At 56.4% G+C, this 27,318-nt stretch overlaps 1 protein-coding gene across 3 annotated transcripts; it reads left to right on the top strand.

Annotated features, from left to right (window-relative positions):
• The first annotated feature begins 824 nt into the window (after window positions 1-824).
• Window positions 825-26,275, top strand: PCGF3 (polycomb group ring finger 3). 3 transcript variants are annotated; one of them, XM_040966089.1, is made up of 11 exons: window positions 825-944; window positions 4,769-4,808; window positions 5,062-5,199; window positions 6,869-6,986; window positions 8,341-8,437; window positions 11,339-11,394; window positions 16,913-17,023; window positions 17,666-17,754; window positions 22,263-22,400; window positions 23,315-23,395; window positions 24,208-26,275. In XM_040966089.1, exons 4-11 carry the CDS (start codon window positions 6,878-6,880, stop codon window positions 24,253-24,255), a joined length of 729 nt encoding a protein of 242 aa, XP_040822023.1. In that variant the 5' UTR covers window positions 825-944; window positions 4,769-4,808; window positions 5,062-5,199; window positions 6,869-6,877; the 3' UTR covers window positions 24,256-26,275. The 3 variants fall into 3 exon arrangements, with proteins under 3 accessions (XP_040822023.1, XP_040822022.1, XP_040822021.1); XM_040966088.1 differs by lacking the exon at window positions 825-944 and having other exon boundaries at window positions 3,602-5,199; XM_040966087.1 differs by lacking the exons at window positions 825-944; window positions 4,769-4,808; window positions 5,062-5,199 and having other exon boundaries at window positions 6,646-6,986.
• The last annotated feature ends 1,043 nt before the right edge of the window (window positions 26,276-27,318 follow it).

Below are 27,318 nucleotides of genomic sequence, written 5' to 3' on the forward strand. Positions count from 1 at the left end.
AAAGACCTGGGTCTTCTGTCCCTGCTGATCTGGAAATAAGCCCATTGAGGTCCTTTTCTTGTCTGGGAAACAGGAACCTTGCCCAGCCTCCTTACAAACTGTGGGCCTGTGTGGGCATGGGCGCAGCGGCTACAGGCTCAGGCCACCTTGAAAGCCCAGGGGCGGGAGGCCTGGACGGGCTCCCGAGCCGCCCAGGGACACAGGGCACGCTAATCCCTCCGTGTGTCCCCGCCAGCACCACGGGAGGACACGCGGCCCTCGCAGCGGACACTCGCACAACTTGTCCGCCACGTGCGACCCCGGCCGGGCGCGGGCCTGGCAGGCTGAGGGCGCAGCTCCGGAGGGGCGTGGGGAGGGCTCGGGCAGCGGCCGGACACGCGGGCAGCGCGGCCACGCCCCCACCGGCTGGCCAGTGCGGCCCCGCCCCTCCGGCGAGCCCCGCCCCCGGCGAGCCCCGCCTCGCACCGGCCACGCCAGCGCTGGCTGACCACGCCTCAGCCTCCCCCCCGCCCGCGTTGGCCACGCCCTTCAAGTAGCACCTCGCCTCTCCTCTGGTCACGCCCCCACTCAGCATCACCCTCTGCCTTCTGGCCACGCCCCTCACATCGCTCCACACCGAGTCCTTATCCGAGCCCTCCCGAAACGCGCCAGCGCCCTCTGGCCCCGCCCTCCCCACCTTCTGGCCCCGCCCTCCGGTTCCGCCCCCAGAGGTTCCGCCCCGGCCCTGGCCGCGGGTGGGAGCCGCGCCGTGTACTGCGCATGCTCGCGCCGCGGCGCCCCCGACTCGGCGCTCGGCTCGGCTCGGGCATTTCCGCCTCTTTGTTTTAAACTCCGGACGGGTTTTTTTTTCTCCTCCTCTTGGGGGGGACCCCGAGGAGCGGCGCCCCCTCCCGCTGCCGGCGAAGCCCCGTGTGCGCCCCGCTCGCCCCCTCCCGAACCTGCAGGTCAGTGAGTCCGCCTGCCCGGCCCGGCCCGGCCCGCGGCGCCCGCTCCCCAGGCCGCGGCGTCGGCCCGAGTCCGGCCTGAGGCTCCGCGCCCCCGACGCCCCCACGCTTGGCACGGGATTCCCGACGTTGCTCGGCAGGCCCCGAGAGCCGGCCCCGGAGAGGGCTGGGACCCCGGGCAGGGCAGACCCCTTGGAGCCGGGACCCCGGGCAGGGCAGACCCCTTGGAGCCGGGACCCCGGGTAGGGCAGACCCCTTGGAGCCGGGACCCCGGGTAGGGCAGACCCCTTGAAACTGGGACCCCGGGCAGGGCAGACCCGGGAGGGCTGGGACCCCAGCAGGGCAGACCCCAATGGGTCACCAAGGAGTGCAGGGCTAGATTCTCAGAAGAGACCAGTCACCAAAGAGGGCTGGTGAGGAAGTGGCCATCCACAGAGAGCCAGAGCATGGAAACAGGTCACCCGGTGAGGTCCTCTCCTGGACAGGTCACTGAGCAGGGCTGGAAGCCCAGCACGGGTCAGTGGAGGTCAGACTTGACATGGGCAGCACCCGAGAACATGGGAGCCAGGACAGGTCCTTCAGTGGGGCCCCTGGGGAAGGCCCACCCAGGGGGCTTGCAGTGGGCCCCAGGACAGGCCTCTGAGGAGGTCTGGGCAGCAAAACCAGCCCTGCAGAACATCCTGACAGCCCCTTGAGCCTGGCACCCTGAGACCACCCGGGGAAGGCTGGTGGCTGGAGCAGGACCCCAGGTTGGCCACTTAAGTCAGGATGCTGGACTGCAGGCCTCCTAGGCTAGGAGAAACTGGATAGTGACTGGACCTGCAGGTGACTGCGGGTAAGGGCTTGGGGCCTGAACTCCTCTTTGCACAGGCCATGCAGGACTGTCTTGTGAGGGCTCTGACTCCCAAGGCTGTGCTGTGTCCACACTCCCAGGCCCTGGAAGCTGTCTGCCACACTTTCTTGGCCTCAGTCCTGTGGGTTCACAGGTGTGCCCCCATCACCATTCTAAGGGGGTCCCAGAGGCAGCCAAGGGGTAGGGTCTAAGCAAGTAATGGCCTCTGAATGTGTTCAGGGACACAGCCCAGGACAGATGGCTGGGGTCCAGGAACTCCGCAACCTTGAGCCAGGAGCTTATTGGCCTTGGGTGTGTATCTCACCCAGTAGGGAGCAGGCAATGAGAAAATGCGGGACAAGGAGTGTTCAGGTATTACTCAGCCTGGTCTGTAGGGGGCAACAGGGGGACTGCCTAGCATGAGGCAGTGTGCAGTCCTCATGCTGAATGAAAAAGATGATGTGCATATAGTCAGCTGTGGGGTGGGAGTGTGCACCATCAGAGAGCCATGGGGTGGGAGTGGGTACTTGGAGAGCTGTGTGGTGGAAGTGAGCACTCAGCTGTGGGGTGGGAGTGTGTACTCGGAGAGCTGTGGGTTTGGAGTGAGCACTCAGCTGTAGGGTGGGAGTGAGTACTAGCTATGGGGTGGGAATGTGTACTTGGAGAGCTGTGGGGTGGGAGTGAGCACTCAGTGCTGTGGGGTTGGAGTGAGCACTCGGAGTGCTTTGGGTTGGAGTGAGCACTCGGAGAGCTGTGGGTTTGGAGTGAGCACTCAGCTGTAGGGTGGGAGTGAGTACTAGCTATGGGGTTGGAGTGAGCACTCGGAGTGCTGTGGGATTGGAGTGTGTACTCAGCTTTGGTGGTGTAGATTGGTTGGTTTGCAGCATATGTGCAGTGCAGTTGAGCCTGGCTGAGCTCTGAGTTGAGTAGCACAACTTTTCTCAGTAATTTTTGTCTAGGGTGCATTTTCTGTCCTGCTCTAACACCCTCTTGGCCGTGTCCAGCACCTTTTAGCATTTGCTTCCTGCTGATTCTTTGGGCCACCGCCATGTTAAACGTCTCTGCTTTGTGTCTTGGAGAATCTGGTGAACCAAGCGTTCAGGTTCAACCAGGCTCTTCTGGTTCCTGTTTGCCAGGAGGGGTCCTCCACTTGTGTTGTTTGTGCAATAGAGGAGTTACTCTCTCCAGTCTCTTGGGTCAGGAATCCAGATGTGGCTTAGATCGACCTTCTGGCCAGGCCTGGGGCTGCCTCTCTGGGGTGCTGGTGGGAGCTGGTTCAGGCTGCTTTGTGGTATGAGGTGGTCCCAGGGGCCATCGTGTGTCCAGTCTCTGGTTGGGTGGCTCCTGTTAGAGCGACATCCCCCCTAGAAGCCCACAGCTGTGCTTGGGGCTGCGTGGTCAGGGCAGCTGTCTCGGTGCGCCAGTGGTGGTCGGACTTCCTTGGTGTGGACTTGCAGTCGCAGCAGGCATGTGGCAGCCAGACTGAAACCAGGAGCTTCTTCCAGGTCTCTCATGTGGGTAAGAGCCCCCACACTTGGGCCATACTCCACTCTCAGGTGCTTTAGCAGGGAGCTAGGTCGAAAGTTGAGCAGCCGGGACACCTGCATGATACCCTGTCTTGGACAATGTCTTAGCTTTTGCTGCTAAGACTTGAGGTTCTGAAGAGGTTCTGGCCCCTGCCATGGACAGGAGCCTCTGCTTCTAGCCTTGTTACCATACAGGGTAGCCAGGACCTTTGCCCACACGTGACCCAGGGCTGGAAAGGGCGCTGTGTGTTAGCCACATCAGAGGCTACCCCTCTGTGCTATGGCCCCTCACAGGGTCAGGCATAGCGCCTGGCTGGAGGCCCGGGCCGTGACTAGGAGTGTTTGGGTGAAGGGTCGCACTCTGGTTTAGCAGGGCTGTGTGTGTGCTCTGATTCCCCATCTTGGTGAGTGGTTAGGACTGACCTTGAGGCTGGAGCTATGTCCTCCTCTGTGGGTTCTCACTGAGGTTCAGGAATAGCTTCCTGCCGCCGTGCAATGTTTGTTTTTGTTTCTGCAGAAATGCTCACTATGCCCAGAAGCTGAGCATGGTGCATTCTCCAGTCCTGCCAGTTGCTAGTTTATCATTGAGTTTAAAAACTGTCAGCCTTTAGGAGTCCTGTCAAACTTGACCTTCCTCCACTCCAGGCTGATAGGACAGTAGTAGGCCCTGCCCACATGCGTAAGCCTGGGCTCCCATCAGTGAAGCTTCATGAAACATTAGCTAGTTGGATGTTTTCCATGCTGCTGCAATGCTTGGGTCACACATGTCACAACTGTACATCCATGCTCAGGTCACATGTTCATGGTGGAGTGGAAACCCATGGGCAAGTGGTTTCCCCAGGCAGGAGAAGGTCCTGAAGGGCCCCATTTCCTGATGGCTTCTCGTGTGATGTGGGGGCCACCTGTTTGTGTCCCAGTGATGGGCAATCATATGCACACTGGTTTCCTCTTCATCCTCCCATGATCTGAAAGCCAGAGCATTCATTCTGTCTGCATGTGTTCTATAGTACTGCAGGCCAGGAAGGAACCGACACAAGGGGCCCAGGCCTGTTGCAGCTGGCGTGTGGGGTGTGTGTCCGCAGGACCCATGTTTCCTGTCTGCCAGATCTTCCCTGTCCCTGCAGTGGGCCTGCTCTCCACTCTGAGCTGCGTGGGCACTGAGCAATGAGTGGGCTGCACATGGTGTAGCATGAGGCAGTCCATGCACCTGTGGGTGCTGCACACATGTGCCCCCAAACCCTGCCACTAGGTCACCCTGACACCTCCTCCTGAGGGCATTTGTTGGCACCTGAAGATTTGAAGGACCTTGGGGACACCCCATTTCCCCAGCCTGCCTATGTGTGTTGGAGCCCAGTTTTCACTGCTGCTGACTCCTGTAGCTGAGCAGGGCTTCAGGCTGTGGGGTTCCCTCGCATCCATGTCTCCTTCCTCCTGCTTCTGTGACACTGTCTTGTGCTTCTCCACAGGCCTCACGATGTAGCAGAAACTCCAGGCTCTCACTCACAGGTAACCTTATGGAAGAGTACTACTTCTCCCACCCCTGCCTTTCAGGGCTGTGTACCTGCTTGTGGGGGTGCCCTGGCAGCAGCAAATAGCAGCTCTGTGGTCCTGACAGCTGGACCACGCAGCATCCACACCCATGTTCCCACCTTGAGTAGTGTTTCCCGCTGACTCAGGTCAGCAATAGTAGGGGAAACTGGTATCTGTGATCACATACACGTGTGGTGATGCATTGCGACAGGTGCGCATTTCTGTCTAGAAAATGGAAAGAGACCAAGGACCTGGAGGAAGGTGCAGACACGAGCCATTGTGCAGAGCGAGGAGGAGCGGCCAAGTCCCGGTGCTGGCCTAGGCTCCATGCCCCGGCGGAAGAAAGGACGCACGGCGTCTCCAGGAGGTGAGAACGGGGCCCTGTCTCCAGAATCCTGCTGTCCTGTGAGTCTGTGTGCTGGAGTGAGAGGTGAGGGTATCCCATTCCTTACCAGGGCTCTGCCCTGTAGCTCTGCGGTGATTTGGCTGCTGTCCTCCTGGGATGAAGCAGAGGCCCTTGGTCCTTAGCTCACAGGGGACTGAGCCTGTTCCTTGGGTCAGTTGTCAAGGGGGACAAAACGTCCGTGGAGGCGGCTGGTGTAAGGCAGCCTAACGGGGAGCATCGCTGTGTACTGGTTAGGGTACTCCAGTGTCGTGCTGCCAAATGCAGAGCCACCGAGACGGCCTCCTCGGCGGGGGGCGAGTCCTCTAGGCAGTGCCGCAGCTGGCCTGGTGGATGGTGGCTACTACTTTCGGGCAGTGTGTGTGGCCACAGGTCAGCAGCGTGGACCCTGTGCTTAGAGGAAGGAGGGTGTGAGCTTGGCTTCAGGTCTCTGCGGGTTTTGTTTGTTTGCGTTTTCTGCTGTCCTCTCAGTTTCTTCCTGCTTCAGGGCAGCTGTGCTGTCAAGGCTGCCCTCTGTCTACCTCGCTGACCGCGTTCCCCTCTTGGTGGAATCAGCAGTTTCTGTATTCTGGCTGTCTCAGGCGTAACTTTTTTTTTCCTGCATCCATCCGTCACTCAGTGTACCCCTCACCCTGGTCTCTCCGTTTTCCTCTCTCTGACAGTGAGTGTGACTGACACACACAGGCAGGGTGGAGGTGGAGTGCTTGGTCCGGGCTGGTCCAGTACTATACTTACAGAGGTTGCAAATACTTAGCACGGGCATAGTCCCACCAGTTTGGAATGGCACCTCCGTGGTCCTGAGGGGATAAGGAGGACTGAGTAGACTAGTGGGTAGAGGCTGTAGCCGGCTGGTAGGAGCTAGGGGTGAGGTGCTCAGTGGGTGGGGTGGTCAGGATGTTCACCAGGTGCTGCCCTGGGCTGCTTGGCAGCCTGGTTCAGCAGGGCTGTTGCAGCTCATGCCTTTGGAGGTTGTGGCTCGGGGTGGAGGCAGTGAGATGAGTCCTGTAGACCCAAGCCAGACCATCTGCAGCACAGGGGGCTGGGGCCCAGGCTCTGCCAGCTCAAGGGTCCAGGGACATCAGGAGCCTGGCGTTCTCTCTGATGGCCACAGACGCTGGAGCAGGAGAGAGGCTGCTGGTCTGGGCCTGGGCCAGCTCCTGCTGAGAATGTGCTCCATAGCACCGGGAAAGCTGGGAAGGAAACAAGTATGTGGGAACAGTGCGGTGGAGGGAGTGTGGAGGGGGTGGGGGCGGTATGGAGCCTGCCCTGCCTTATCTGGGGTCAGGAGGGGCCCTGCTGAGACTTCCATCCCCCAAAGCTCAGGCAGTGAGAAAGTGCAGAGGTAATCGTGTAACCCTTGAGGTCTTCCAGGTTCTGCAGTGGCCAGTGCAGTCTTCGTTCTGCACAGTGCTCCTGGTGTCTACCTGGGCCAATCCTGCCTTCACTCCTCCCTCACCTCTGTTCTCACAGAGTGACCACTTGGAGCTGCTTGTCCCCACAGGCCTGTGTGGGTGGAGGGGCTCCCTGTTGATTTTCACCATACAATTTCTGTCCCCACTCATGGTACCCCTCCCCCAATGAAGCCTCCGGGAATGACTGGAATGTTAATGAACAAATGGTTTTTCTCTTGCAGAAGCCAAAGATGCTGACCAGAAAGATTAAGCTCTGGGATATAAACGCCCACATCACCTGCCGCCTGTGCAGCGGGTACCTCATCGATGCAACTACAGTGACCGAGTGTCTGCACACGTGTATGTGTGGGCCCTGAGGTGCTCCCCAGGGAGGGGGGCTCCTGGTGATGTCCACACAGTCACCTCAACTACACTACACACACGCTGAGAGTCCAGGCATGGAAACACGAGGCAGGAACAAAGTTGTGGGCTATGGGGCTGTGAGGGCTGTAGGGGCTGTGGGGAGCTATAGGGGCTAAAAGGGGCTGTGGGAGCTCTGAGGCCTGTGGGGCCTGTCAGAGCTGTGAGGGCTAGTGGGTCTGTGGGGACTGTGAGGCTGTGGGGATGGTGGGGCTGTTGTGCCTGTGGGGGCTGTGGGGGCTGTGGGGACTATATGGGCTGTGAGGGCTGCGGAGGCTGTTAGGGCTGTTGACTTTTTGAGGAGCTGTGAGGGCTATGGGGTTGTAGTGGCTGTGAGGGCTATGGGGTTGTAGTGGCTGTGAGGGCTATGGGGTTGTAGTGGCTGTGAGGGCTGTGTGCTGTTAGGGCTATGAAAACTATGAGGGCTGTGTGGCCTGTGAAGGTTGTCGAGGTGTGAGGGCCCTAGGAGCCATGAGCCGTCAGTGTCCGTGAGGCATCACTTGAATGCTCAGCAAGGCACGGCTTGTGTTCCTGGATATTCAGTAGAGTGACAGGAGGTTCGCTGCTGATGAGGAGAGATGTCACCTGAAATGTTCAAGCAAATTCCTTATATTTTCCAGAGGTGCCTGCTGGCTTATCCCTGTTGCCACAGCCTGTGACACTGGCTTGAGGGCTGTCTGCACTAGTCCTTGATGGCTGTGCGATGGGCAGCATGTTTGCACCAGGTGGTCAGTTTCCCTTGTGTTTGAAAGACCTAGAGATCGGATAGAGTGAGGGATACTGCCCACTGGTTCACTACCACCTCCATGCCTATGACATCCAGAACTGGACCAGGCCCAGGAGAGGGACCAGGGTCTCCACAGTGGCAGAACCCAAGTACCTGGGCCAGTGTTCAGGCTCAGCTGTCAGATATGGGACATGGCATCCACAGTTGTGCCAAGCCCCTGCTGTAGGAACTCGCACTTCAAAGTTAGTTGTGTTAGATGAGTGAGCATCCTAGTGTATGTTGGATTGTTTTCATTGTGTTTTACCCAGTTTTGTTTTTACAAGGAAAGAAAATGAGACTTCAGAGCAGAGATAGTAAATATTGGCCCACGCTCTGAGGGTCCTCAGTGGGTTTTTCTTTCCATTGACTCCCTGGCCTCATGAGTGAGAATGTAGCCGTTGGTACCTCCCTTGCTCACCTGAGGTCAAGCACAGATCGGGACCTCTTAGAACAGTTCCCCATGAGGGCCTGCTGAGTTGGGAGGAATGAGGTGTCTTGGCAGTGGGCCCTAACCCCGCCTCTGCTCAGTCTGCAGGAGCTGCCTGGTGAAGTACCTGGAGGAGAACAACACGTGCCCCACTTGCAGGATTGTCATCCACCAGAGCCACCCTCTGCAGTATATTGGGTAAGCACCAACCAGGGCCTCAGGGCTGAGCTGCACTCCCAACAGCAGACAGGTGGGCTGCACTGGAAGGGGACAGCAGTCCTGGGTCTGCTGTGGCCTGGGTGTCTGACAGCTGCCCTGCTGTGCCCTCCCATGACCTAGGTGTCTGGTGGCTACCCTGCTATACTGACATGTAACCTGAGAGCTCAATAGTTGCCCTGCTGTGCCCTCACTTGACCTGGGTGCCCAGTAGTTGTTCTGCTGTGCCCATGGATAACCTGAGTGCTCAGTGGCTACTCTGTTGTGCCCACACATGGCCCAGGTGCCCAGCAGCTGCCATGCACGGCCCTGGGGAGTCTGGGAGTACCTGGGAGTCTGGGAATCTGAGAGAACAGAGCTGACAATCTCACATGGAACGTAAAGTCAGTTTCAGTTTTGAGGGTCCCTTGGAAGGGAAGGAAATACCCCTGACCCAACATGGCAGAGATATGCCTCTGAAAGCCAGTTTCCAAGGAAGAGGGGTGCATGCTTGCTCCCTGCTTTAAGCCTAGCAGCCCATAAGCAGCTTCAAGTTGTGAAGAGTGGCCACATCCCAGGAAGTGCTAACCTGTGAGATGTTGAAGGTTCCACTGTAGCCTGTGGAACTGACCCTGGCGATACTTGCTTGAGTGATGTCGGGGTTCAGCTGTCCCTGGTCATGCCGTCCTGAGCCATGGTGTCCTGAGTGACGTTGGGGGCTGCCCCCTTTGTCCTAAGCGCTGTCCCCGGTCATGCTGGCCTGAGTGTACCTGCATGTGCTGGTGCTCTGTCCAGGAGTGGATTCCTTTTTCTTTTTTTAAGATTTTATTTTTTTTTTATTGGAAAGGCGGATATACAGAGAGGAGAGACAGAGAGGAAGATCTTCCATCTGATGATTCACGCCCCAAGTGAGCACTACGGCTGGTGCTATGCTGGTCCGAAGCCAGGAGCCTCTTCTGGGTCTCCCACGCGGGTGCAGGGTCCCAAAGCTTTGGGCTGTCCTCAGCTGCTTTCCTGGGCCACAGGCAGGGAGCAGGAAGGGAAGCGGGGCTGCTGGGATAGAACTGGCGCCCATATGGGATCCTGGGCGTGCAAGGCGAGGACCTTAACCACTATGCCACCGCGCCGGACCCCCAGGAGTGGATTCTAAGCTTACAGATGCTGCCTGCATGGATCTGGTTCCTAAACTGTGTATCATGGTTGGGGTCCAGTCTGTGCAGTGTGCCGGTGTCTGCCTTGTAGCCAATATGTGGCATGGCTGGTATCCATTGTGCCCATTGCCTGGGTCTGCAAAGCAGGTCACCTCTGGCTTGGCATGGGTGTAATGATCACTGGAGTTCCTCGTGTCCTTCCCTCATCTTTCCACAAGTCCTCCTGTGCTCTTGGTGGTGGCGCTGGTGTTGTAAAGCCCACCCTGTTCTGGGTGCCATACAGCTGGGGTAGATCTCCTACATGGACCGTAAGACAGTCAGTGGTGAAGGGCCAAGAGCTTGAGCAGTGGTCCCCATAGGGTGCCAGGTCCCACAGCCTGTCTTTACCCTTGGGACCTGGGACAGAGAGGGGGCTGTGCTGGGGGCGCGATGCTGCTTTCATTACAGTTGGGTTCATCATTGACTGGAAATAGCTGAACTACAGACAAGGTAGGGGAGAGGCAGGGATCTGGCCTGCAACAGGCCTGCTCTCAGATTGGGTTCCTGGGGCTCGGCTCTGTGTGTGACTATGTGGTGGCTGAGAGCCAGGGGCACCCTCAGCCACCCTGGTCTTTCACCCCACTCCACACAGCTGTGCTTGGGCTGCATATGCCTGATGCTCCTGGCCACCCACAGGGCCTCATCTCTGCCTTCCTCAGGGTCCACTGCCCAGTGAGGGGGGAGGTGGTGGGCCTGGAGCAGGTGGAGGCGACCAGAGGAAGTGCCAGGCTTCTGAGGTGCATTCACACACCCAGTGTTTGCGTGCTGGCTGGGTGTGGGCCTTGCCAGGACAGCTGGGAGCCCTGCTGTTCACTGGGTGTCCCCGGAGACACTGGCAGCCTGGGGCAGGCACCTGCTGGTCGTGGTGTAACTGGGCACTCATGTTGCTGCCTGGCCGAAGTGCAGGCTCTATGCGTTCTGTGAAACGATCGTTCATGAGTTGCCTGGACCTTTGCTCTTTGGGGCATCTAAGATTCTCTCTGAAAGACATGATGTTTAGAAATGAAAATGACTTGGGCCCGGCGCGGTGGCGCAGTGGTTAAGGTCCTCGCCTTGCACACCCGGGATCCCATATGGGCGCCGGTTCTATCCCGGCAGCCCTGCTTCCCTTCCTGCTCCCTGCCTGTGGCCTGGGAAAGCAGTCGAGGACGGCCCAAAGCCTTGGGACCCTGCACCCGTGTGGGAGACCCAGAAGAGGCTCCTGGCTTCAGATCGGCATAGCACCGGCCGTAGCACTCACTTGGGGAGTGAATCATCGAATGGAAGATCTTCCTCTCTGTCTCTCCTCTCTGTATATCCGCCTTTCCAATAAAAAAATCATTAAAAAAAAAAAAAGAAATGAAAATGACTTGACAACTAGGAAATTCACGGACACTTTCTGCTCAAAAATAAGTACAAGTGGCTGTAATTCATGTGTGAGAATAGTGAGCTGGGGTCGATGTGGTGCAGGGGCCAGGGTTTGCAACTCCCCACTCCTGGGATGTCGAAGCTCTGGGTATAGGGGCGGAACGCTGGGTGGATGCTGTCCTGGACACTGGTTCCTGGGGCCTCCCTACCCATTGCTGGGGTGGAGATGCTTGTGAGGCCAGAACCTGCATGGAGCAGCACATGGCTGATGGACAGTGTGGGCCAGACTGGATCCCAGTGGAACTGGGTGCATGCAGTTGAGTGTCCCGGGGCTGCTGTGCCCTGACCGTCCTCTCTTCTGTTGCAGCCACGACAGAACCATGCAGGACATTGTCTACAAGCTGGTGCCGGGCCTCCAAGAAGGTGAGTCTTGGGTCCCCTTGAACCCCAAGCCCTGTCTGCTCATCCCTGCCTATGGTTCACCTGCACCTGGCTGGCCTTGCTGTGGGTTCCGGGGGCACTCTGCTGCTCACCATGGCATTGATGTGGGTGGTGGTGGGCAGACACAGCCCTCATCTGGGCAGTGGAGACCCCTTTACCTTGACCAAGTGGTCTGGGCTGGGCCTCCACTGTACCTCCCCCAACCCTGAGTAGCTCCTGTGCCCTCCTAGCAGTCCCCTGCAAGGCGGGTGCAGCAACGGCCCTGGGACCTTTAGGGCTTGGGGCCGTGGAGGCTGAGCTGAGCAGGGTGCAGAGTCACGTCCCACTCGGGTTTGGTCAGACGTGCTGGATAGTGCCAGTGGCCTTATCAGCCACCCAGGAGCAATAGTCAGGACCCTTCCCATGCTGAGGCCAAAGCTGTGGCCACTGCTGTCTAGGGCCAGAGGTGGCTGGTACAGTGACACCTACTCAGTTTGGGCAGGTGGCCTCTCTAAGACCTCATGAATGCAATTTCCGGTTTAAACGTGGCTCCATGTGTCCAGCAGCAGCTGCTGACTGCTCACCCCCAAGGAACCATGTCCACATCCTGCGCTCCATCCGAACCAGGAGAGCAGACTCCATGAATATAGGTGTGGCGTTTGTCTTTGATATCTGGGCTTGTTCGGTATGGATGAAAGCAGATACACCCTGTGACCCACCTTGGGTTCACAAAGACGGCTGGACACATGAGGATGGGGATCACCTGCAGCCTGATGTCCCAGCCATGACAGGGCAACCCCATGCACTGTGCATCTGTCAGACAGGCCAGCAGGCCCGGAGCCCTGAGGCCATTCGTGCCTCTCTACCAGGGAGAACATTTGTGTCTTATCTGTACCAGAAAGGGAGTCTTGTTCTTTTTCTTTTTTTTTTAAGATTTATTTATTATATTTATTGGAAGGGAGCTAGATGGAAAGCAAGGCCATCGGGATGTGAACTGGTGCCTGAACTGGTGCATGCGAGGCAAGGACTTTAGCTGCTTGGCTACGGCGCCGGACCCAGGCCTGTGTCCTTGAGCTGTAGCCCCTCTTGCCCTGTGTTTCTGGTCTCAGTTTCTGAGGTTTTTGTTTCAGGTGGGATCCATTTGGGCTGTGCTCAGAGCAGCCCCGCAGGCTGGATCTTCTTCATACCCTCCTTCCTTCATCCTGCCCTCCTCTCATCCTGCCCTCCTTCCCTCACCCTGCCCTCCTTCCCTCATCCTGCCCTCCTTCCCTCACCCTGCCCTCCTTCCCTCACCCTGCCCTCCTCTCATCCTGCCCTTCTCTCACCCTGCCCTCCTCTCATCCTGCCCTCCTCTCACCCTGCCCTCCTTCCCTCACCCTGCCCTCCTTCCCTCACCCTGCCCTCCTTCCCTCACCCTGCCCTCCTCTCATCCTGCCCTCCTTCCCTCACCCTGCCCTCCTTCCCTCACCCTGCCCTCCTCTCATCCTGCCCTCCTTCCCTCACCCTGCCCTCCTTCCCTCATCCTGCCCTCCTTCCCTCACCCTGCCCTCCTCTCATCCTGCCCTCCTCTCATCCTGCCCTCCTCTCATCCTGCCCTCCTTCCCTCACCCTGCCCTCCTCTCATCCTGCCCTCCTTCCCTCACCCTGCCCTCCTTCCCTCATCCTGCCCTCCTCTCATCCTGCCCTCCTTCCCTCACCCTGCCCTCCTTCCCTCATCCTGCCCTCCTTCCCTCACCCTGCCCTCCTCTCACCCTGCCCTCCTTCCCTCACCCTGCCCTCCTTCCCTCACCCTGCCCTTCTCTCATCCTGCCCTCCTCTCATCCTGCCCTCCTTCTCTCACCCTGCCCTCCTTCCCTCACCCTGCCCTCCTTCCCTCACCCTGCCCTCCTCTCATCCTGCCCTCCTCTCATCCTGCCCTTCTCTCATCCTGCCCTCCTCTCATCCTGCCCTCCTTCCCTCATCCTGCCCTCTTCTCATCCTGCCCTCCTCTCATCCTGCCCTTCTCTCATCCTGCCCTCCTTCCCTCACCCTGCCCTCCTTCCCTCACCCTGCCCTCCTTCCCTCACCCTGCCCTCCTTCCCTCACCCTGCCCTCCTTCCCTCACCCTGCCCTCCTCTCATCCTGCCCTTCTCTCATCCTGCCCTCCCTCATCCTGCCCTCCTTCCCAACTTCACTGGATGAGGATGCCGAGGTGGCCCCCAGCTCCATGACATGATGGAGTTAGAGGGGTCTGGCCTCACGGGGACCTCAGGTGGGGGACATATGTGGGTCTGTGCTGAGGTCTGGTGGTTCCCAGTTGGAGTTTCAGCCAGTCCAGGTGGCTGAGGGTGGTTGTGCTAACATCCTAGGCCACTATTAGCTGGACCAGTTCTGCTCCTCCCTTGATGGCCAAGGAGGCTTGGCTGTATGAGAGGAGCCAGGGCCGAGGCAGTGGCTCCCAGGTCTGTCCTGTCTCCTGCTGGCATGTGCTTGCATTGGTCTAGGTTCCCCGGGGCATGCCTGGTTCCCAGTGCAGGAGCATGGGGGCGGGGGCCCTAGCTGACCTCTGGAGGCTGTGGTGTCTCAGGCCCAGAGCTGGGTAGGGGAGCTAGGCGACACCTTGTGATGAGCTAGCGGATGCTGCAACTGCCAGCATCACAGACAGCAGCTTAACTGGCCTTGCCACAACACTAGCCCACTATGCCTTTTACATTTATTTATTTGAAAAATACAGTTTACAGAGTAAGAGAAAGGGAGAAGCAGAGGTCTTCTTTCTGCTGACTAACTCCCCAAATGGCTTCAGTGGCCAGAATGGATCAGGTCAAAGCCAGAAACCAGAGGCTTCTTCCAGGTCTCCCACATGGGTGTAGGTCCCAAGGCTTAGGGCTGTCCTCCACTGCCTTCCTAGGCCACAGGCAGGGAGCTGGAAGGGAAGCGGTGCAGCTGGGACACAAATGGCACCCCTGAAGAAGCTCAGGCCATGACCTGGCAGTGCCAAGGCCTGATTCCCAGAGGCAGAGTGCCATTGGAGGTGTAAGGAATGACCTGCTGCCCTCTCTTGGCTCTGCTTTCCCCGTCCCCTGTCCTCAGGACCCGGGCAAGCAGTTTCTCGCAGCTCCTTATGTTTTTGGCTGTGCTTTGATAAAGATCAGAGGGTTGAATTGCAGCCTGAGGCATCAGTGTTATTCCTTCTGTTGTCTCACTGTGTGCTACTGGCAATGTGCAGGTGAGCTGAGGATGCCACAGCCCTTCCTCTTCTCAGCCCTTCCTGCTCTCACCCCTTCCTGCTCTCACCCTTTCCACGCTCTCACCCCTTCCACGCTCTCAGCCCTTCCTGCTCTCAGCCCTTCCTGTCTCACCTCTTCCTGCTCTCACCCCTTCCTGCTCTCACCCCTTCCTGCTCTCACCCCTTCCTGCTCTCACCCCTTCCTGCTCTCACCCCTTCCCTGCTCTCACCCCTTCCTGCGCTCAGCTCATCTCCCGGAGTTGGCCCTGGGCTGACATGCATGCTACTCTGTGGATAGATGAAACACCAACAGATGAGCCCTGTGGTCAGCGTGGACCATGAGGGCAGCACAGATACCGCCTCTAGAGGCCCCTGGCTGAGACATTGATGGGAAGTGGTCATGAGGTTTCTCAGAGGCATTGTCTGTCTGCAAAGGGCTACACGGTCTCTCTGAATCACTCTAAACAAGTACAGTACCACTGTTCCATGACACTTGGAGGTGTGTGACATCTGATTGCTGGCTTCCATGGCAGTATTTGGTGGCCTGTTGCTTTGTGGCAGCAAATGTGGCCTGTAACCATTTGTCACCATTTGTGGCATGACATGCCACTCCATGGTGGTGAGTGTGGCCATCATCATTCGTGATGGCTGCATGGCATCCACAGAACACTTGCTCCCTGAGCCCGCTCCCTGCCCAACACCTTGGGTTTCCCCTATTGCCTCTCTGTCTGCGGTGAGGCCGCTGGGCTCCATGTGCTGGGCACAGCCTTCGGCCACCGTGGAGTGTATCGTGTTTGGTCCTGTGGTGCGGGGGCTGTCTCCTGGGATATTTGGCTTCACTTTGCCTCAGGCATCTTATCCAGCAGTAGTGTTTTGGGTCCGGGCGTTGACTGAATGAAGTATTTTCAGTGCTTGACACCAAATAGCCTTCCTGAGAATTCATGTCCTCCACTGGATCCTGGTTGTCCTATGCCTTGGGTGGGTGGCAATCACAAAGGACCAAGCCAGGTTGCCTCCCACCTATGAACCTTTCTCAAAGACCCTGACAGGATGGCCTCCTGCTGCCAGGCTGCCACACAGCACAGGAGCTGGCCAGCCTGACGTTTCCCCAGTCCAAAACACTGCTCCCGCGTCACTTTGAGGATTTGTTTATTTAATTAGAAGGCAGAGTGATGGGGAGAGGGGGAGATCTGGCATCCTCCAGTTCACTTCCCAGATTCCCACAACAGCCAGGTCTGGCCGAGAGCTTCACCCTGGGGTCAGTCTTCACTGCTTACCGGAGTATTAGTGGAAAGCTGGATCAGAATTGGAGCAGTGATGAGCTGGGATCCAAGTGCGTGCTCCAGCAAGGGATAGCATGCCACAAGCACTAGCCACTGTGTCTTTGCCCAGGAGGCTGCTTCCCTGTCCTTGATCCTGCACAGCCAGGCATTGGTGAAGCACATGTGGGACTGGGGCACAACCTACTAACATGGAGATCATTGTGTAGGGAGGATGACCATGCAGATGAGAATGCTAATGAGGGCTTGAATGTTCCCAAAACATTAGTCCATTGTCACAGACACACTGTGGTCACTGCTCTGTGAGGTCCCTGCACGTCCATTGTCACAGACACACTGTGGTCACTGCTCTGTGAGGTCCCTGCATGTCGATTGTCACGGACAGACTGTGGTCACCGCTCTGTGAGGTCCCTGCACGTCCATTGTCACGGACACACTGTGGTCACCACTCTGTGAGGTCCCTGCATGTCCATTATCAAGGACATACTGTGGTCACTGCTCTGTGAGGTCCTTGTGTTGTGTGTCCTTACCCCACTGTGTTCTGAGGTCCATCTTGGTCAGAGTATGGGCTCAATGGACTGGGCCTTGCTGGAACCAACAGCTTCTTTGTCCCCCCAGGGTCCTCCTTAGAGTGTCCCATTGTAACCCCAAGGGCTAAAGGAAGCCATCTTGGGGAGCAGGTGCAGTGTACTCTTATGTCAGGGAGGCCAGTGGTGCAGAACCTGGCCAGGCAGCAGCTGGGAGGTTGACCCTGGGCACTGCTGACCTGTTGGGTCGAGGGAACTCTCAGGGTAACGAGACCTCTCACATGAACAGTGGGTGCTGGCAATCGGTTCTCTGTCCCTGGGGCTGTGGGGTCTGACATGTCATTGAGGATTCTCTGGTGACGGCTCCATGTGTGTTCTCAATGCCCCCACTGGTGATTGAGCAGGGAGGGATTGCAGCCCATTTCTGGGCTCACATGAAGACTTTGGCACAGCATTTGTCTGTGGCTTTTGACATCCACCCCTAAGATAATGACTCTGAATGTTCACAGCGGAGATGAGGAAGCAGAGGGAATTCTACCACAAACTCGGCATGGAAGTGCCAGGCGATGCCAAGGGGGAGGCGTGTTCTGCCAAGCAGCATTCAGACCCCCACCGCAATGGTGAGTCGGTACCTTGGGCCTTCCTGATTGCTGACTCTACCCTTTTAGCAAAGGGATTTGGGGTATTTTGAGAGCCAGAGAACCCCAGTCTGCTGATGTGTCCCCCAGTGCCTGCAGGGACCCCAGTGCTCGAGCCAGTGCCTCCACAGCAGGACACGCACAGCAGGCAGCCAGACTGTAATTGAGCCTCAGCACTCAGATGTGACTCCTAGAGGGATTTTGTGTTTGAAGAACTATTTATTTGTTTATTTTAAAGTGAGAGTTACATAGAGAAACAGAGAGCTCTTCCATCTACTGGTTCACTCCCCAGATGGGTACCAAGTCTAGGGCTGGGCAAGCCAAAGCCAGGAGCTTCTTCCACGTCTCCATGTGGTGCAAGGTCCTAAGCACTACATCTGAAGTGGAGCAATCAGGACTTGAACTGGCTCCCAGATGGGATGTTCAGACCCTGCCATGATGCCAGTCCCTTGTCGAGTGATTTCTGAATAAATTGTTTTGAGATGTCTGCATGTGCACAGGGAGTGTTTGGGGAGAGCACATCTGTATCATGTGTGTTTTGTGTACACACCACACCACACCTGAGGTTTCCTACATGGGTCGAGGGCACACAGCCTGTGCAGTGTTTTGTGTTCATGCCAACAGGTGAAACCAAAGCAGACGACAGTTCCAACAGAGAGACAACAGAGGAGAAGCAGGAGGAGGACAATGACTACCACAGGAGCGACGAGCAGGTGGGAGGCACTGGGCTGTGCATCCACAGCAGTCTCCGCGCTTGGGTTTGCTTTGTGCCGTGCATATCGTGAGCCTGCTCTGCGAGACAGTGGAGAGCTGCACTGTGCCCCACTGTGGACCAACATGTCCTCTCCCCACTCAGCACCCCACCAACTGTTGCCATGTACTCCCCGCACAGCCCCCAGGTAGAGCACCCATATGCCTCCCCGGCTGCATTCTGCTCGCCTTTGGTGATTTGGTGCCATCTGTGCCTCTGCGTCTGTCGGCAGACAGGTCAGCCAAGCCTCTAGTCTGGCTTCAGATTCCAGGAGCTGTGGGAGTGCTCACCATGAGGAGATGCTGTCTGCCAACTGTCAGCATGGCATTGCTGGCCCCTGCAGCAGCTGTCGGTCAGCTGTCCATCAGCGTGGGTGGTCCCATCTGCGGGATCACCCCCCAGATGCCTGCAGCACCCAGTGCTGAGCCAGGCTAGAGCCAGGAGCTGTTGCTGGTTTTCCCGCGTGGGTGCAGGAGCTCGAGGAGTTGGATCGTGGCTGCTGCCTCCAGGTGGTGTTAGCAGGCAGCTGGGACTTGGCAGGCCCTGGGACCTGGCCTGTGGGTGTTCAGCGGTGGCTTAGCCCCCCATAGCACTTTCACCCTACGTTTCGCTGAGGTTTTCACACTGTGTTTACAGTTGTTAATACAAGCTTTGTCATCTAGAGGACCCGGTTGGTGACCGAGAGACCTGGGTTCTGTCTCTGACCTCTGCCCCTGGCCTCTGTCACCCTCTTTCTAGGATGTGCTTTGGTTCCTTTTCTGCCGTTTTGAGTTGAAGGTCCATGTGGTTTGGTTCCAGCTTTAATTTCTCACTATGATTTCTGTCTTTAATCCATGGATTTCTTTTTTCAATTTTTTAAAAATTGTGTTTTTATTTTTTTTTAAATTCAGAGTTGCAGAGACAGAGAGAGGTCGTCCATCCACTGGTCACGTGTCAAATAACTGCAGTAGCTGGAATGATACCAGGCCAGTGCCAAGGCCAGAGTTTCTTCTGGTTCTCCCACATGGGTGCTGTAGTTCAAGCTGTTCGGCCTCTACTGCTGTCCCCAGTGGACCAGCAGGAAGCTGGATCAGAAGTGGGACAACTGGGACTGGGACTGGAGCCCGTGCGGGATGCAAGCGCTGCAGGCTACTACACCGCAACACTGGACCCTTAGTGTCTTCATTGGGTTAAAATACACTTGGCATCCATCATTTTAAACATTTGAAAGTTCACAGTTTTAGTTCAGCGCAGCCACACTTGGTGCCCAGTGCTTTCTCAAAAGACCACAATGAACATCGTGCACAAAGAAGGTGTTGTGAATGGCTCAGCATGTTTCCCTAGATCAGAAGGCGCCATTTTGAGTCCTAGCAGCTCCTGTTCTGATCCTGCTCCCTGCTGACGCAACTAGGAAGGCAGCATTTGGAGGACAGCCCAACTTCTTGAGTCCCTGCCTTCATGTGGGAGATTTGAATAGAATTCCTGGCTTCTGGCTCCTGGTGTTGGACCAACCCAGCCATGCCTTTGTTTTTGTTTTTGTTTTTTTGTTTGTTTGTTTTTTAATTTAATCTTAGACATATTCCAGGCTTTTTTTTTTTTAAAGAAAAAAAAAAGATTTATTTATCTGTATTGCAAAGTCAGATATACAGGGAGGAGGAAAGAGAGAGGAAGATCTGTCCGCTGATTTCACTCCCCAAGTAGCCGCAACAGCCAAACTGAACCAATCAGGAGCCAGGAGCTTCTGGGTCTCCCATGTGGGTGCAGGGGCCAAGGCTTTGGGCCGTCCTCGACTGCTTTCCCAGGTCACAAGCAGGGAGCTGGATGGGAAGTGGGGCTGCCAGACATGAAGCAGTGCACCTATGGGATCCCGGCACATGTAAGGGGAGGACTTTTAGCTACTAGGCTATTGTGCTGGGTGTGAACTTTGTTTTTTGGTCTTTTTTTTTTTTTTTTAAGATTTATTTATTTTTATTGGAAAGGCAGATTTACAGAGAAAAGGAGAGACAGAAATATTTTCCATCTGTTGGTTCACTCCCCAGATGGCTGAAATGGCCAGAGCTGAGCCAGTCAGAAGTCAGGAGCCAGGAGCTTCTTCTGGGTCTCTCACAGGGAGACCACAGTGGATGGAGGTGGAAGATCGGCTATTGAGTCCTCACGCTAGCCCCAATAAGTTCTATGTCAAAAACTTGTTAGAGATAGGACCATCTTCACCCCAGGGAGCTCTTCTGTGGGAACCTGGGTATGCATTTATCAGAAACCACTGTTTCGGGATCCCATCCCCCACAGAAACCACCCTTAACCCCTTCTCTTGTGGGTTAGATCTGAGCAACCATGAAAATGTGTTCCCTTTCCTCCCATTGGCACCTCTTCAGCTTTGCTGTCACATGAAGTGGCAGAGCCTGTGTTGGGGCTGGCCCTTCTCTACTCCCTCCTGTGTGGCAGCTGGTTCCCTCCACGCAGGGCTAGGGTGACCTCCCTGCTGATTTCTGCCTGGGGATGTGGGGTGGGCGGCAGGCAAATCCACTGGTGTGGTGTTCGCTATCGTATGCATGGTTCTGCTGGGTGCATTTGCTCCCAGGTGCATCTGGCTAAGTTTCTGTCTTGGGGAGATTTTCTTCAGGAAGTTGCTCGTCCTCTCTGCCAGCCATCCTGGTGGCTGTGTGCTTGGTGCGTAAGCAGCACTTCAGAACAGGACTTCTGCAGGCTTCACTCAGAGGACTCCTTGAAGTGCCATTTGCATTTTACCTTTCCCGAGATAACTGGCACCTGAGTTGCTTCTGCCTTGTTAGTGTGTCCCTTCCCTTCTGTTCAGTTACTAAATGCTCTGCATCTCTTTTTGCTCCTGCTAGTGTGCAGGTTTAAAGTTCTATTTCTGCTATTTTAGTGGCTAAAAAAAATGCTTGAATGTCTGCTTTTTTTATAAAGATTTTTGTTTCTGTTCTGGATTTTTATTTAAGGAGTTATAGAGGGGAGAAGAGGCAGGAATCTTCCATCTACTGGTTCACTCCCTAAATGTTCACAGTGGTCAGAGCTGAGCTGATACGAAGCCAGGAGTTCTTCCAGGTCTCCCTCGCAGGTGCAGGGTCCTAAGGACTTGAGCCATCCTCCACTGCTTTCCCAGGCCATAGCAGGCAGCTGGATTGCAAGTGGAGCAACTGGGACTAGAACTAGCGTCCTTTTGGGATGCTGGCACTAAGCCGGCTACAACCATGGTGCCAGCCCCAGAATGTTTATGTTTGTAAACTGCCATTAGTGTTGCTCTGAGGACATAGACCTGGTTTTGCCTCTGGCTTCCAGGATGTCCCTCCCTGAAGTCCTTCTTTACAGCTGCATTCTGCTAGGTCCATTTGGTGACCATAGTGGGGCAGCCTCAGGCCGGGCATCCCTGGGCAGGCCTACTTCCTCAGCCCTGGCTAAGAGGCATCTGTACCCCCTGGTTCATTTCTTTCTACCTCCTTTTCAGGGGCAGGCGATTCTCTTGCAGGCTGAGTCTGAGGAGGGACATTTTCCTTGTTGGGGCAGAGCCTAGCCCTTGCTACTCAGCTGTGTCCTCCCTCATTTGCTCCTCTGTCCTGCAGTACCTCAGTGTCCCATGCTCTCACGTTGTGGCTTGGTGGGTGTTTGGTCTGTATTCTCACAGGGAGTTCCTCAGTGCTCCTCCGAGAGTCGAGTCAGCCTTCCTTGGCCCAGCCACCTGGGACTCTTGGAGCTGTAAGGCTCGAGTTTGTGTTCAGAACCAGAAATCCACATAGAATACAGATTAGCTTAAAACAAGGTTTGTTGAAGAAGCTCCCGTGCGAGGTTCACTGTCCGATACAGACAGCAGGCCAGAGAAGGCATGCTTGGGGGACATGAGGGTGATTTTATCGGGGGACAAAGGGATGCAGCTTCTATGCTGCTTTGGGGTGCTGTAGCTCTCCTCCAGCCTTGGTGAATCATACGTCACTGCTTGTCACTGCTGGCTGAGGAGGGGGCTGCATTCTGCAGGGGCGGCCTTATCAGCCACCTTTCTCAGCCTCCTGGCCTTCACCCAGGACTCAACCCCCATGAGGTTCTCGTGTCTGCCAGTGTTGGGACGTGTTGGGGACTGTGGGTGTTCTTCCTTGTTCACAGGGTCTTTGTTGGTCCCCTTGTCAGTGCATTTATCTGAGTTTCTCATCCCGGTTCTCTGAGAGTGGCTTGGTGTGGGCTTGCATATAACAGTGGGTGCACATGCCTGCTGGGACCCTGCCATACCCCGCCTCTATTTTGTCTTCAGGGCTGGGCCTGACGTTGCTTCCTGCCCACACTTCCCTGGGCAGTATTGGTCAGCGGGAGCTGAGGGGTAGCTGCTGGCACAGGGCAGGGCCCGGTACTTGTGCTGGAGACAAGACCCCAGCCTCACCTCCCAGTATCCTGTGGCGGAGGCATGGAGGGGTCAGGAGAGAGGCATGCACGACAGCTGGCGCAGGTGCCCATGTGTCTGAGCGGCCCCCATCTGCTTCTCCTCAGGTGAGCATCTGCCTGGAGTGCAACAGTAGCAAACTGCGGGGCCTCAAGCGCAAGTGGATCCGCTGCTCCGCCCAGGCCACCGTGCTGCACCTCAAGAAGTTCATCGCCAAGAAGCTCAACTTGTCCTCCTTCAATGAGGTAGCTTGCGCCCAGGATACAGGGGAGATGAAGTGTCTCCAGAGAGGAGGAATCAGAGCTGTAGACTGTGGTGGGTGGGGTCTGTGGCCAAAGGGAACTTGGGTTTGTGGGAGGGGCACCCTGCGTGCAGGAAGGGAGGCTGGGTGTGGCATGGGCATGGGGGGTCTCTGCAGAGCCTAACTTCTGGGCAGGAACCTTCTGAGGGGGAGGAGGAAGAAGGCAAGAGGCAGGGCCTTCCCTCCCATTGTTGGGCTGGCCCACCTGAGCTCATGCCACGGTCTTGCCCCACAGGTGTCCCACTGCTGCTCCAGGGCCTCAGCCTGGTGAGGGGGGAGGAGGATGTGTGCACAGGCAGGGAGAAGGTTCTTGCCAGGGCAGGTGAAGGTTGCTTTTCCCACTCCCTGCGTGTCCTCTCAGAGCCGGCCCCCTGCAGCCCCCAGGGGAGGTCTGAGATGGGTGCTGTATCCCCGTGGCTGAGATCTCCACGTACAAGACCAAGGGCTGCTGGCATGGGTAGCAGCACTGCCCAGCATGATGCGAAAATGTGGACCTCCCCGGAGACCCTCTGGGCACACCCTACCGTTCAGCCTGGACACCAGATCTGCCCGCAGCTTAGCTGCTGTTTCAACATCATTGCCCACAGTGGAGGCCCGAGCCGTGGCCACCTGCTGTGGGACCCAGCTCCACCGTGGGTGCCAGGGTTGGGGGCAGGCCCAGAACTGCTGCCTGTGGAAGTGTGGCCGGACCCATTCACCGACAGCTTTAGCAGTGGCCCCGGTGCTGCTCCAGCAAGCCCCTGGCTCTGGGAGCACCTGGCCAGGAAGTGCAGCCCAGTCCGCTTGGGGCACGGGACAGGTTAGCTCCATAGCAGGAAATGCTGCTGTAGGCCTCTGACTGTCCCCTTCTCCCTCCAGCTGGACATTTTATGCAATGAGGAGATCCTGGGCAAGGACCACACACTCAAGTTCGTGGTTGTCACAAGGTGGAGATTCAAGGTGAGTCCTGCCCCCCACAGTGGATGGTGGTGTCCAGGGCAGGGTAAGTCCATGCCTGTTAGTGCAGGGCCCTTGAGGGATGCTGCAGGGTTTCTGTCCCAGATCTGCCTGTGGGAGGGAGAAGTGAGGTTGCCAGGACTGACCAAGGCCAGGCTGGAAGAGACGGAGGAGGAGCCAGGGGAACAGCAGCAGGGCAGCCCCTGGAGCCAAAGTGCTACAGAGAGGATGTTCCCAAGGACCGTGTCCCCCACCCCTCTGTGACACCCCCACCTGTCTGTGACCCCCACCTGTCTGGTCCCCCCCACACCTGTCTGAGACCTCCTACCTGTCTGTGACCTCCCATCTGTGTGTGACCCCCACCTGTGTGTGACCCCCCCCCCCACCTATGATCTCCCCACCTGTGTTCCCTGCCTGGGTGTGATCCCCCACCTGTATGTGACCCCCCCACCTGTCTGTGTCCCCTGTGTGTGACCTCCCACCTTGTGTGTGACCCCCACCTGTATGTAACCCCCACCTGTATATGACCCCCCCACACCTGTGACCTCCCCACCTGTCTGTGTTCCCTGCCTGGGTGTGACCTCCCATCTGTGTGTGATCCCCACCTGACTGTGACCCCCAACCTGTCCGTGACCCCCACCTGTGATGCCCCTGCCTGTCTTGTGTCCTGACCTGTCTGTGACCCCACCTATCTATGACCCCAAGCTGTGATGTCCCCACCTGTCTGTGACCCGCCCCCCCCCCCCCACTTATCCTGGCCCCCAAACCTGTGCTACACTACTCCTGAGCGGCCTCCTGATCTTTGTGTCTTGCAGAAGGCACCCCTGCTGCTGCACTACAGACCCAAGATGGACCTGCTGTGAGCCCTGGGGCCCCTAGACCTGGCCTGTGCCCCAGGTGCTTCACACAGACCGTACCGCCTCTGTGAGAGTTGGCCTCCATGTGTGGTGTGGACCTGATTTCTGAATAGAGATTATTTATAACTTTTGTACAAGAGAATTCACACTCTGCAGGACACAACCAGCACTGCGCTCACGAGCGTGAAAACACTTCACAGTTTCACGCGGTCCAGCCGCATCCAGCTTCACTTCTGGTGCCGGGCTGGGGCCATGGGGGCTGCGTGCTCCGAATTCACCTCCTGGCACACATCACCTTGGCCTGCTTTCTGGGTCAGTTCAGTTTATAAATTAGGTTCATGGTAAGCCTCAATGACACTCGTACTTTCCTCGAATCCTTGCTAAGTTATTGGACAAATTCCTTTCTTGGTGGACAAATTCCTTTCTTGGTGAATTACAGTGTTTATGTTGCCTTCAGCTTCCTGGAGACTTAGGCAGTGTCTAAAAGTTTGATTTTGAAGCAAACCAAAAGAAGTTTCCACTGATCCCATGCCAGCTGCTGCCCTGCCCCTCAGCATCCAGTTATGTGGGGTTCGAGGCCACAGGGCCCCAAGTCATAGGGTGGGCTGGCTTCACTGTCCACTGGGCTGGCTCCATGCTGGCTTGCAGAACCATTCTTGCTTTCACACACGACTTAGGAACTGGGGTGCCCCCTGCTTGGTCCTATGGCTTAGCTTCCTACGTGTTCTTTCCCCATCTTTGCTTGGCTGAAGAGAGAAGTGAGTTGAGTGGGTACACCCAGGGGCCCTTGGATTCCTGTGGACAGGCGGGCAGTGGGAGCAACAGCTAAGCCACCTGCTGGTTGTAGGTCCTTTCTTCTCCCAAATGTTACACATCCTCGTTGTGCACACACACATTGGTTCCTTGGACCAGGAGGGTGTGCAAGGCAGGGAGGAGGACGTGCAACTGAGCGCTGTCACCAGCCCCGCCTTGTCCTATTCAGGGCTTAAGCTTCAGGCTCCTCTTCTGAACTTCCTCCTGGGCCAGGGGCGTGAGCACAGGTTGCTGGGCATTCGTGACTGACACGTTTGCTGAGCGTTTCTTGCACATGCTTTGGAAGTGGTGGCTGGGCTCATGGAACCTCCGTACTCCTCCAGCTCCCTATGTCTCAGACACCAAAGCTCGGGAGAGGCTGTGCCTGAGACCCCCAACCTTAGAGATGATCAAACCTTGGCCCAGTCCCAGCGGTTTTCAACGCGAGGCCTTGTAAACCGTCTGCATTGTGTTTTGGGAATTGGACAAAATGCCTCTCTCTTTAAGCCCGTGGACTCCCAGGGTTGTTTGAGTTTCGCTGTCCTCCCAGTTGTTTCTCAGATTGCTGTACAAGGGTTCGTGAGTGTGTGTGCGTAACTATTACCTGTCTACCTCAAAACGCCCGCTGCAAAGCCTCCTGGGAGTGTCCGTTACCACAGGGCAGTGGTTAGTGCAACACTAGAAGGGGAGACGAGCCTCCAGCCTCGGGCTCCCAGTCACACTGACCCAGTTCAGCCCCAGGTGTCCTGTGTAATCTTGTGGTGTCTATTTGTAACTCTGTAGCTACCTTTGGAATCACTTGACTTTGCAATGGTGCTAAGTTGATACATTTAAATACACAGAGAGATGGGAAGTCTCAAGGCTGCCGCTGGGCTCTCCTGCTTTTGTAATCTCGTTAACCTGATACAGCCTCAGCAGCACAAGTACCTATTTTTCTAAGATTTCACCTGCAGACTGTCTTCCTGCAGGACCACGTCCCCGGCGCCTGCCGCCCTTCTTGGTTTGACTCTGTAGCCTTACGCAGTTTGAGACTGGAGCGTAATGAACCTGCCATCCCATGGAAGCTTCCGGGAGGTCTGGTTTCATTTCTGGCAAGTTCTCATTTGACATCACAAAGCCAATTTTTTTTTTTTCCAGCATGAAAGCTAGGATCAGTCACTGATTGCCTCCTATTGAGTTTCCTTCTTTCACAGATGGAGTTACTGTGAAGTGTTTTTCACGACGTTGATGCTGGCACAACAATTGCTGTCTGGCCACGTGCCTGTGCCATCTCTGACAGCAGTGGGACCTGTTAGCAGTGGATGGTCTCGCTAGACACCATGTTCATGGAAATAGAAAATTCAGATAGAGTATATAATATTGAATTTAAGATTTGGGGGGTTAAAAAAGAAAACTTAACTTTATAAAATTATTTATTCTATTTTAAGCCTTCTATCGTATTTTCCCATCCAGTTGTTGCTTCCGTGGTCCAGCTTTATTTACAGGCATATAAGATGAAATTGTGACATATTTTGCAAGCTTCTTTTACTTTGAGTAGCTTTTTATTTTTGTGTGTCCCATGGGTGGAGCACGTCCTTCATGCATTTGTGCAATAGGCTCCCGTGTGCATTTGCCAGACGTCTGGCCTGCCCAGCCACAAAGGAGCACCGGGTGCATTTCCAAGTGCCGCAGCCAGGTGTTTGGTTTCTCTGTGCGCAGTTAGTTACAGCTCCCGTGCGTGCATGTTGGCAGTGTTCAGAAGCTAGTGGCCACTGGAGGCTGGGCTGCCCTAGGAGTGGCCCTGGGGTCTGCGTGTGGTTGTTAGAACCTGAACAGTGGCTCTGGCTTGTCCCCAGCGTTGCTCAGGGCGGGACTCCACACTGCTTTGAAGGTGTTGCTGGGCTCTGTGAGCCAGCTGACTTGCTGTTGAGTGTACTTTCCAAGCCAGGGGCAAAATTAGACAGGCCCAGTCTCTGTGGGCTCGGGAAGCCCTTCAAGTGACCACTGCAGGGGTGTGAGACGGCATCTCCACCCCGTTCTTCAGTGAGTAACGGGAACTGGGTAAGCAGGCCAGAAGATCAGCAGGAGTTCTCCTGTGGTCATTGGAGAAACCATGTCCCCGGCCAGCCAAGGTCCCGGCAGGCGGAGGCTCCCGTGGGGGGCCAGGGCTGCTTCCCCCCCAGTACCTCACTGCGGCAGTGGAGGAGTTCAACCCTGAGTCTTTGTCAGCAGTGGATGCAGCGGGGACACTGGGGTACGGAAATGATGATGCACATACAGGTTTTTGACTGTTTAATT

This window comes from Ochotona curzoniae, unplaced genomic scaffold, assembly GCF_017591425.1.
Source record: "Ochotona curzoniae isolate NIBS_2020 unplaced genomic scaffold, NIBS_Ocur_1.0 scaffold_4505, whole genome shotgun sequence".
In the NCBI taxonomy this organism is placed as follows: Eukaryota; Metazoa; Chordata; class Mammalia; order Lagomorpha; family Ochotonidae; genus Ochotona; species Ochotona curzoniae.

What these genes read in the sequence shown, in the direction of transcription:
- PCGF3 (XM_040966087.1), top strand. Translation starts at nt 6,851, where the DNA reads ATGGTTTTTCTCTTGCAGAAGCCAAAGATGCTGACCAGAAAGATTAAG. An exon ending in ACTTGTCCTCCTTCAATGAG is followed by an intron (nt 22,401 to 23,314) that starts GTAGCTTGCGCC and finishes TTCTCCCTCCAG; the next exon opens with CTGGACATTTTATGCAATGA. An exon ending in TCACAAGGTGGAGATTCAAG is followed by an intron (nt 23,396 to 24,207) that starts GTGAGTCCTGCC and finishes TGTGTCTTGCAG; the next exon opens with AAGGCACCCCTGCTGCTGCA.